Consider the following 10,871-nt stretch of genomic DNA (forward strand, 5'->3'; position numbering starts at 1 on the left):
TCTTTCCCTGGGATGGCTGGGTGACAAGGTGAGGATCTATTGCTGGGAGGTGCCTGGATTGCTAAGTCACCACAGGGAGGACAGTGGCCCCGGAGAGTGTCCTGACTCACAGCAAGAAATCCACTCGTGTTGTGTTAAGCCTCTGTGATTCCTGGACGGTTTGTTCCCACAGCATTTCCTTACCTACTGTGACTAATATGTGTAAAAATGTCTCTTGCTGCTCTGCCCGCAGCATTATCACCCGTTCCCACTCTCAAGACTTAGGCACTTTGTTCTGATTATCCACTGCCAAAACCCACTCACCATTTGTGTTTTGTGCGTCCTGGGCTTGTAATTCTTGTGCTCGCCAAGAAGGCCTACAGAAATGCGTTTTGGCGCACTGCATTTTCTCAAGAGAGGGAGTTACTGAAATTCCAGTTGAAAGCCTCTGGAGAAAGGGAGTGGAAAGATGAAAACCAGAGTCTAATCTTCTGTTACTTGATAGCTTTGTGACTTTGGGGAGGTTTGGCAGCTTCTCTGGGCCTTAGTCACCTCATCTACAAAACAAATATTCACAATGCTGTTTGTTACTAATAATACACAATTGGATTGGATGAGAGAGTCTTTTGAGATCCTTCTAACTGAGGACTTCTAACTGTAAAGCTAATAACAGCTTCTATTTATTGGGTGCCTACTCCATGCAGAACAAAATGTCTACTGTTTAATTTAAGCATTGCATCGTCCCTGTGATGTACTCTTATTATGCCCCATCTTGCAGAAGGGGAAACCGAGGCTCAAAGAGGTTAAGAAGGCTGCCCAAGATCACACAGCCAGTAGGCAGCAGAGCTGGGATTGAACCCAGACCTCACCGGTGCCAGAGCCCAAGCACACAGACTAGATATTCTGCTGGCAGCAAGATGAGGCAGCAAACGGTCCAGGAAGCAGCAGCGGTTCTTGGGAAACATCAGCTTTATCCCCATTGCTTGCTCCTCTGTCCCTTTGGTATGGGAACTGGCACTGCGGGCATCTCCCTGTCAACCCCAGGACTGGGCAATCACATGTCACTACCCACCCTCCAGGCCTCAGTCACATGGCACTCACATTGCAGATGCAGGGTATGTAGAGGCACGGCCACCACCTCTGGTCCCTGACGTGGCGGCAGCGCTCCTGGTCATCTTCTTCCTTCTCTCTTTTTTCTTGTTCCTCACTGGGGGCTCATTTTTCCAGGGAGAAGTCAAAAGTTTGGTAAGGAACGTAGAGGGCACACCATCTGCCACCATCCTAAGACTTTGTTTGGGGAGGGTTGTTTGGGGAGGGTGGTTGGGCACAGAGCCTCATGTGGGTGAAAGCTGGAAGTGGGGAACAGCAGAGAGTTCTGGGTGGAGGGTGTCTGGGGGGACAAAGAAAGCGCACCGGAGTCATGGGAGCTGTGCCGGGGTGCTGCCGGGTGCTGTCACTGCAGAGGTGAACACAACACAGCACTCCCATCCCAGGCTCGCTCACATCTGGTAAGAGAGACAGACATTCATTCCTCCACACGTTTTATTGAGCACCTACTACATGTAAGTGATTTTTCTAGATGCTAGTGATGGGGCTGTGAACAAGACACAAAATTCCTTGCCCTGGTAGAGCTGACATTCTATTGTAGGAGGCAAATAAGTAAAATATTAATGTAATTCCAGGTGATCAACACCTGAGGACAAAGAAAATAAGGAAGGGGCTTCAGGAGTTGTGGTGTGAGGAGAGGGTGCTCAGGGAAGACCTTACTGACAATGGGAATTTAAGCAAAGACCTAAAGGGTGTGAGGTCTTTCCTAAAGGGAGCCAGGCAGGCAGTGGAAAGAGCAGTCCAGGTGGAGTAACAGTCAAGGCAAAGGTCTAGAGGAGGGACCTTGCCTGGCATATTCAAGGAATAGAAAAGAGGAGTGAGAGAGAATGGAAATAATAGGAGATGAGGTCAGAGAGATCAAAGGAACATTACAATATTCTCCTTTGTTCAGCAGTTTTGCATTCAGCACCCACTGTGTGTGAGGACTTTAGTCCTAGCATCTAAGAAATACAGCAGTGAACAAGAGAGCAAAAATCCCTGCCCTCCTGGAGTTGAGGGAGACGTAGAAAAATTTAAAAACAAGATAAAGAAGATAATTTCAGAGAGTCAGATGTGTTGTGAACATGGTAAACCCAGGTGATGGGACTACTCTGGCTGGGTGTCCAGGAAGGCCGCAGCCACGACGGGAGAGGGAAGCAGGCAGGTGGAGCTAACAGGGCCTCGCGTGCTGAGCAGGGCAGGCATTTGTTGGTTTTGTTCCCAGCTGTATCTCCAGGGCTTGGACACAGTAGGTGCTCAGTATTTGCTTGTTGAAAGACTATTGAAAATGTCTGATGGAGGGATGATGGGTGACGTCATAAGCCCCAGCATTGGGGGCCGTTGATGTGTGTGAGTGTGTGTGTGTTTGCGGGGGTGGGGTGGGGGTGTAGGTGACAATCAAGCTCAGCTGAAAGGGTAAGTCAGAGTTTGCAGGAGAGCAGCTTGTGCAGTGGCAGACAGGAAGGTCTGGCTCACCCTCGTGTGTACCAGAGGAGAGGTAACCTATTCTGGGGACACTAAGGGCAAACCTTCCAAAACTGTTTAGCTCCCTCTAGGCACAAGTCAGGTCCTGCGGGTGCCTTCTGTCCCCCGCCCCCAGCCGCAGAGATGCCCTGGGGCCCCGTCCAGAGACTGCCCAGCCCGGTGGGTGGAGGGGAAGTGAGGGCATCGTGTGGGAGGAGGCAGGCGGGGGGCCCGCGGTGGAGCTGTCTCCCCGCAGGACACTGGGGAGATTTGCTTTCCCGGGCAAGTGCACAAGTGGATGCTGCCAGTCGCACAGCTCCTTAAAGGGGTCCGAGGGCGGCACGTGTCACACGGAGGTGGGTGTCGGTGCCCGGTGGAGCTGAGGGGGAGGGACCCACGGAAGGTGGAGCCTGGGCACACCCAGAGGCCAGGGAAGGCCGGGGGCGGGGGGGTGGCGGAAATGACCCAGGAATTCTCTGCTGGGGAAGCCTTTGGACAGACCCAAGGTGGGTCCCCACTCCAGGGGCTTGGAATCCTGGATGGGGGGCATGGGGCATGGCGATGCTTCTTTCTATAATATGGGTTCCCTTTCTTCAGGGGTCATCTAAGCAAACCCTGAAAGTAGCACTGTAAATGGGCACAGTTAGGTCTGGCCCTCACCCTTTCTACCTCTGCCTTAACCACCATCCTCCCAAGCCCCAGGAGTTCTGCCGTGGCCTCCTGGGGGGAGGTAGGCTGAGGCAGCCTCTGAACTGAGTGTGCAGGAGAGGGGAGTTGACTTACCTATGAAAGAATTTAAGGAGCTGAGATGGGGCTCCCTCTCAGTGTTCATCCACTTAGGACTGGCAGATGGGTTAACAAGGGAAAGGTGATGCCAGGGATGGAGTAAAGAGAACACTTAGCAACCCTAGGGGTCAGCCTGGAGGAGGTGACCAGAGACTCTGAGCAGCTGGGTGTGGAGGTCTTTATGCCCAGGCTCCTCTGTTGTGCACAAGCAGATGGGCCCCAGAGCTGGGCTGTGGTGAAAGTGGGGGCTGGCCCTTGGGGCTGAGGGCAGAGCAACCCCCAAGGTTGAGGTCAAGGTCTCGCCTTTCCCAGACGTTCCTCGGCCTGTATAACGAATGTCCCCGCCAGCAGGGCCTGACTTGTATATTTCCGAAGAATGAGAAATCGTTTAAAATCATCTACGGCCATTGTAAGAAAATGGAAAAAAAAGGAAGCCAGCTACGAAAACTTTCTTTTAATGATCTCTCTTCCTTGCCTCCCCCCACTCCTCCTCCACCTACTCCTGTGCCTACCCAGAACTGTGTGTTCCTGTCCCTGGTCCCCAGAGCCTCCCGCATCAGGGGAGGGACAAGGAGGGAGGGGTGATGCACAATCATTGCAATAAAGAACTTTCAATGTTTGCTGGCAGCCATTGCCCCCCTTCCTTGCTGAACCCCAATATTGTTTGGCCAGTAATGTGCCCAGCCCTGGAGAGGGATCATAATTAGTCTAAGCCAGTCATGGCAATCCCATTCCCTTTGCTTTCCCAGCCTCCCTTGCAGCTAGAGGTGGTCAGGTGACCCAGTTGTAGCCATGGAGATGTGGAGACGTCAGCCCGGAGGCGTTAGGGCAAGATAAGAAGGTACCCCAGGAGAAGCACTCTGCCCTCACCCCCTCCCCAACCCAGCCTCTACCAAAGCCTTCCTAGCACATGGTGAGAGGATCTGACGTTAGGAGCTGCTGTGAAGACATTTGCTGAGAGGAGGTGAAGAGACCTGCAGGTCTGCCAGCACCCAAACAGATGCCAGCACTTCCATCTCTAGACTTCTTCATGCCTGAGAGATACTTGGGCTGGCCAAAAAGCTCATTCGTATTTTTTCTGTAAGATGTTATAGAAAACCCCGAATGAATTTTTGGCCAACCCAACATATGCCCCCTTTGTTTAAGTCGTAATTACTTGGTTTTTTGTTGTTGTTGTTGTTACTTACAGCTGAATCCAGTCTTAACTCATAAACCTAATTGTTACTCTAAGGATTCATTATTCCAGAACTACAGAATCCTGGGGCTGGGAAGAAATCTCAATTTCTTTATCACTCTCCCTCATTTATGTCAATCTCCTCTCCAGCATCCCCACCAAGGGGTCAGTGACCCTCCACTTGCACATCTCAGTGATCGGCACCTCAGGACTGCCTAAGGAAACCCAGGTTTGATGGCTCCGGGGGGTATAAAATTTTTATATTAAGTCAAAACTAAATTCCTTACAATTCCACCCATCTGTCTTAGTATGTATAATTAGGAAAGAAGAGGGAATTGTAGAAAGCGTAGGAGGTGGAGTTGGATGGGTTTAGTGGCAACTTTTTCTAATTACATGACTTAACCTCTCTGATCCTCAGTTTATCTATAAAGTGGAGACAATGAATTCTCCTTCCCAAGGTCATTGTGAGAATTTGCTAGCACAGAGTAAGCCTATAGCAATTGTTTGTGGTCTGACCCCTTAACACACAGATTGTGTCAGCTAGCTGTCACATCTGAAAGTTTGGCCCAGAAAAGAGCTGAGAGCCCAGGAGAGGGGACTGGTAAGCTTTGTTGCAGAGCAAAGAAGATGGGCCATTATAACTCCCCACCAGGGGTGTGTGTGTGTGTGTGTGTGTGTGTGTGTGTGTGTGTGCGCGCGCGTGTGTGTGTGTGTGTGTGTGTGTGTGTGTGTGTGTGTGTGTGTGTGTGTGTGTGTGTGTGTGTGCCTGTCTGCTTGAGAACTTGAGAGGCAATGAGGGCCTCCCAGGGAGGTGTGATTGTTCCTCAGAAACGGAAACATAGGTCTTCCCTGGTGGCGCAGTGGTTAAGAATCCGCCTGCCAATGCAGGGGACACGGGTTTGAGCCCTGGTCCGGGAAGATCTCACATGCCACGGAGCAACTGAGCCCGTGCGCCACAACTACTGAGCCTGTGCTCTGGAGCCCACGAGCCACAACTACTGAGCCTGCGTGCCACAACTACTGAAGCCCACGCACCTAGAGCCCGTGCTCTGCAACAAGAGAAGCCACCGCAATGAGAAGCCTGCGCACCGCAACGGAGAGTAGCCCCCACTCACCGCAACTAGAGAAAGCCCTCATGCAGCAACAGACCCAAGGCAGCCAAAACTAAAATAAATTAAATAAATTAAAAAAAAAAAAAGAAGACGAAGAAATGGAAATATTCCCAGCCTGGCTGGGCCTGTTGCACAACCTTGTCTCCAGTCTGTCAGCCCCATCCTGCCTGGCCCCAGACCCATTCCTCCTTCTCGGAGGACACCTGCCCTGATGGGGTGAAAAGCTTGACGTAACAGCAAGGAAGACGCTGATTCAGCAAGAACATCCAGGAGCCTGGGGAAGGTTTGCAAGAGGGGCTTTAATTGCCAAGAATCCAATTAGAAGACGGAGGTGCCGGTCTAGGGGCGGCCAGCCAGGGAGTGGTGGTGGAGGACGAGCGCCCTGTGGCTTGCCAGCCTGGGTGAGTGTCCTCACTTTCTGGAGCGGCCAGCATCGTGGCAGACGCCAAAGTTGGTGTTGGTGATGGAGCCCACGATGGTCTTGTCCACCTCACAGGTCAGACCGCGCTCACAGGGACACTTGTAGTAAACCCCATAGACGGTCTGCAGAGATACGGAGCCAGTGGAGTCACAGGCTGTGGGAGCCACTTTGGGCATCGCCTGCCCTGCCTCTTTCAGATGGTGCTTCTCCTGACTGCCTCCCCAGGGGGCGCTGTGGGCCTGGAGGACTTGGGTTCTGGTCTCTGCTGTGTGGCTCACTTGCTCTTACTAACTTGCTCTCTCTGGGAAGCCTCTAGGTACCCATCCATGAAACAGGGATAACAGATGGCTGCCCCACCCATCTCACTGGTCCGTGGTGAGGGTCAAGAGAGGGGATGGGATGGGAAAGGGCTTTGAAGGCTGCTGACTTCCCTCTCATCTCCTCAACGTTCCGTGTCCAGACGGAGCCCCCTCCCTGATTCCCCCCCGCCGCCCCCCAAGCCTCGAGGGCCCTCCGCCTCGGAGCCGTCCTCCCCGCCGCCACCCCGCCCCGGCACTCGGCACTCACAAATGCGGAGCACTCGCTGCTCTCTCTGGCCTTGGGTGCGCAGCGGGCCAGGCTCAGGCCGGTATCGCGGTGGCAGCACTTGCTCTGGCACTGGGCACTGTTCAGGCAGAGTTCGCCCTCTTTCTGCCAGGGGAAGCTCGTCAGCCCAGGCCCCCCTCCATTTGATCCCTTCTCCACCCAGAGCCCCACCTCACCACACACTACCCGGTTGGGGGAGGCATGTGTGAAGGAAGCCACCCCTGGGGCTGGCGGCCTCTCCTCGCACTCCGACCGCCCATCCACCGTGTGAGAAGCGGACAGTGTGGTGCCAGAGAAGCAGCTCCGGGCCGGGGACAGGACACCTGGCTTCTAGGACTGGCTGTGCTACCAACTCCCTGGGTGACCCTGGGCAAGTCACTGGCCCACCCTATGCCTCAGAGTTCCCATCTGGAATGGCCACTTGTGGCCCGCAAACAGGGTCTCCAAACCTCTCTGGGTCCCCCAATCCCTCGAGGAGCCTGTGAAGGTTGAGGACCCTCTCTCCCTGGAAAACTCCTCCCTCCCTCCCCCAACAGACTCTTACAAATAAATCTCAGGGGCATCCCGGACCCTCCGAGTCCATGCATGGCCCTGAGTTAAGAACCTGTGAACTGAATTCTTAACCCAAAGGGCTTTTGCAATTGTGCCCTTGGTGGAGAGGCAGCGTGGGCAGTGGTGAGAGCCTGGCTCTGGAGCCCACCAGCCCAGGCGCCAACCCCTGCTCAAGGCTTTCCAGCTGTGTGACCTCAGGCAGGTGACGACTGAATCTTCCTCTGTGTCAGCTTTCCATTTGAAAACGGGGTTGATCAGAATAGTACCTATCTCACGTGGCTCTTATGAGGACTAAATAAGGAAGTATTCCTGAGGCATTTGGAGCTGATCTGGTCAGGCTAGGTCAGAAGCCAGAATCACTGGGGAAGCTTTTTAAACTACTGAACCTTCTGAGCCAGAGTTTCTGGGGCAGGAGCCCAGGGCTCTGGATTTTTTTTTTTTTTTGGTCACGCCACAGCTTGCAGGATCTTAGTTCCCTAACCAGGGATTGAAGCGCGGCAGTGAAAGCGCTGAGTCCTAACCACTGGACTGCAAGGGAATTCCGCTCTGGAATTTTATAAAGTGCCCTCAGCCAGGTTGAACCGCTGCTCTGAGCATGCTCCATGCTGATCAGCCTTCTCTGGGGCCCCTGGGGAAGGGGAGTGGGACAGGAATGGGCAGTAAAGGAAGGGACGCCTTACCTCCCAGCCCTTGGGTAGCCCCACGTGGGGACAACTTGACCCTCCCAGAGGTCAAGATCCAAGCTTAAAAAGAATTCCCACCTCGGGGTTCAGATGATTCCTGCCCTGAAGACCCTCTTACCAGGTTGATGATAAGTCCCCGGGGGTCGGGGACCGCATAGGCTACCGCGAGGGCAAGGAGTAGGAGGACGAGGACCTTCTCCATGATGAGTGGGCACAGCTGGCGTAGATAGTGGCCGGCAGCTCAGGTCAGGTGGCAAAAGACAGAGCCAGAGGGGGTGGTGGGGCTATAAAAGGGGCCTCATCCACACGTGACCCACCTTCCCAGTCCCGCAGGGCCTGCCGTGGGCAGAGACCCAGCTGTGGCCAATCTGCTGGGGTGGGTCCTGATAAGGTAGCTGGGCACCACCTGGCACCTGGTGCCTTGTGTGTGTGTGTGTGTGTGTGTGTGTGTGTGTTGGGCGGCAGCATTGTTAAGAGTGGGAACTCTGGGACACTTCTACCTGTACGAGTTATTAGCTGGGCAAGTTATCTGTTCTGATACTGTCCCCTTATCTGTCAACTGATAAGTGGTGTGAGAGTTGAGTGAATTAACATATGTTGTATACAAAATACACATAGCCTGGGACAGGGCTCGGCACGTGAGCAGTACACATTAGCTGCCATCACTGCTGTATTCACCTCTGGCGCCCTGAGCTCTGTGGCAGGGCTGGGACTAGGATGAGGCAACTGAGACACCTAGAGTGTGAGCATGTCCTTAAATTTTGCATCCTAGACACCTCTCTTGCCTCACCCCAGTCTGGGCCCTGCTTTTGACCTCACCCAAACCCAGGTATGCGGCAGTATCAGGCTCATGTGAGGAGGGGGCCCAGTTTCCCCACCCTCAACCTTCCCAGGCCCCCTCGGGGATTTTCAGGCGGGGCCGGGGCCCTGGGCCTGCGACCAGCCCTGTGACCTCTGGCCGAGGGGTGTGTGTTCTCACTCCAGGTGAACCTCCCACCGGGGGTGCTTGCAGGAGTGATTTCGGGGCGCTTAGGAAGTCCTTCTCCAGCGACTCTCTCCCGTTCCTTTCCACTTCATTTAATATGTGTAATTCCAGCATTAAAGACTCACCACTTTAGTTAATGCTCCACTCACCCCGTCCCCCACCCCAGGCCACGTGTGGGCACGAGCAGTCGTTAGTCCAGGATGAGGGTCTCGTGAGCCTCTGACGGCCTGGGCTGAAGGCTGGAAAGGGCACAGCTGCCTGAGTGTGCTCAGCTGTGGGACCAGAGCAGCTTTCCCTGAAGGACTGTTCATTGTAGCAAAGCACCCCTTCCCCAACCCAGAGGTGGAAGACGGCGCCGCTGGGGAGGCCCCAGACTGGGTTGCCTTTATCCTGGCTTCAAAACTCACCATAACTAGGTACATGACCTTGGACAAGTTATTTAAATTTGTAATCTCCGTGAGCCTCAGTTTTTTTATCGAGGCAAAGAGGTTGATAGCTCTTAGTAAAATGAGGATTGAATAAGACAGTGTATGTGAAACCCCAAAGAAGTGCCTGGCACATAGTAGGTGCTCAGCCTGTGTAGCCACCCCCTGTCACTCCCCCTTATTGCACTGAGGGTGGCGTAGAGAGGAGCAGCTGGAGGAACCAGCCAGGAGACCCTCAAAATGAGAGAAACCCACCCAATTCCAGAGACATGGAAATGCCATTGATTAAAGGAACACTATCTTCTCTTATTTTTAGGGAACTCAGTGTTTAAAACCACTTTTCCCCATGAGCTCATCCTGACCCCTCCTTCTCTCCCCACCCTTCTGTTCCCTTCTCACAAGTCAACACTAGGGGGCCTGGGAAGAAACTGGAACCGAGGAGCTGTTTCTATCTGTGATTGAAGCTATGAAACTGCATCAGTCCTAGTATTGCCAGCAGCTCATGGCCACCTTCCCAGAGGAGAAAGAATGGAGATTTTTCCATTACAAATGAAGAATATAGCAAAGAGAACTTTGGCAATGTTTGTGCTTCCAAAATGTAAGCAAGAGGTAATTAAGGACTTTTTGGACCAAAACCTCATACGGTCTAACCACCCTTTCTCCAATGTAAAGAGTGTTTTGCTTTGGGTTTTTCACCCTCAAAAAAGAACCAATTTTACTGTATGTAATGTAGATACTGCATCTCAATTAAAAAACAAACAGGGAGGGCTTCCCTGGTGGCGCAGTGGTTGAGAGTCCGCCTGCCAATGCAGGGGATGCAGGTTCGTGCCCCGGTCTGGGAGGATCCCACGTGCTGCGGAGCAGCTGGGCCTGTGAGCCATGGCTGCTGAGCCTGCGCGTCCGGAGCCTGTGCTCCACAATGGGAGAGGCCACAACAGTGAGAGGCCCACGTACCGCAAAAAAAAACAAAAAAAAAAACAAAACAAACAAAAAAAACAAAAAACAAACAAACAAACAGGGACTTCCCTGGCGGTCCAGTGGTTAAGGCTCCGCGCTTCCACGGCAGGGGGGATGGGTTCCATCCCTGGTCTGGGTACTAAGATCCGGCAAGCCACATGGCACGGCCAAAACAAACAAACAAACTAATAAAAGGGGGCAAAATTCTCCCTGGTCAAGTCCTACCACCTGGGATGGTGGGGGATGGGTGTTGTCATGCCTCCTGGTCAGTGGGGTTGGGCCACAGTGGCTGTAGACCCAGAGATGTGGCAAACTCCTCTTGGGTGTCACCCAGTCTTTGTTCGCCAAGATCCACCCCAGACACACAAGGACGGGCCTCTGGCAACCATGTTAGTAAATGAGACTGTCTTTGCACCCCACCACTGGACAGACTAGACAAGGAATGGACATCTGACCCAAGGCCCTCTCCTGGGATGTAGGCCTGTGCCCACCAGCTCGCCTTCAAGCTGATCTGAAACATGGAACTAGGGAAGTCCAGGAAGGCAGTTTTCTGACGTGCTGATGAAGACATGGAGAAAGCTGGACTGCAGAGGGGAGGAAGAATGGATTCACCATTTGGGAAGAAGCAGCGTCAGCCGTGCCCTGACTTGCTGATGGATTTC

General features: G+C 53.3%; 1 protein-coding gene across 2 annotated transcripts; it reads right to left on the bottom strand.

Moving 5' to 3' along the window:
* Positions 1 to 5,880: 5,880 nt before the first annotated feature.
* CLPS (colipase) lies at positions 5,881 to 8,104 on the bottom strand. Of its 2 annotated transcripts, XM_007467259.1 has the most exons (3): positions 7,961 to 8,104; positions 6,590 to 6,712; positions 5,881 to 6,144 (listed from the first exon to the last, which is right to left on the bottom strand). In XM_007467259.1, the coding sequence occupies exons 1-3, from the start codon at positions 8,042 to 8,044 to the stop codon at positions 6,013 to 6,015; spliced, it is 339 nt and encodes a 112-aa protein (XP_007467321.1). In that variant the 5' UTR covers positions 8,045 to 8,104; the 3' UTR covers positions 5,881 to 6,012. The 2 variants fall into 2 exon arrangements, with proteins under 2 accessions (XP_007467321.1, XP_007467322.1); XM_007467260.1 differs by lacking the exon at positions 6,590 to 6,712 and having other exon boundaries at positions 6,013 to 6,144; positions 7,961 to 8,044.
* Positions 8,105 to 10,871: the final 2,767 nt, after the last annotated feature.

This window comes from Lipotes vexillifer, unplaced genomic scaffold (assembly GCF_000442215.2).
Source record: "Lipotes vexillifer unplaced genomic scaffold, Lipotes_vexillifer_v1.1 scaffold528, whole genome shotgun sequence".
NCBI classification, from domain to species: Eukaryota; Metazoa; Chordata; class Mammalia; order Artiodactyla; family Lipotidae; genus Lipotes; species Lipotes vexillifer.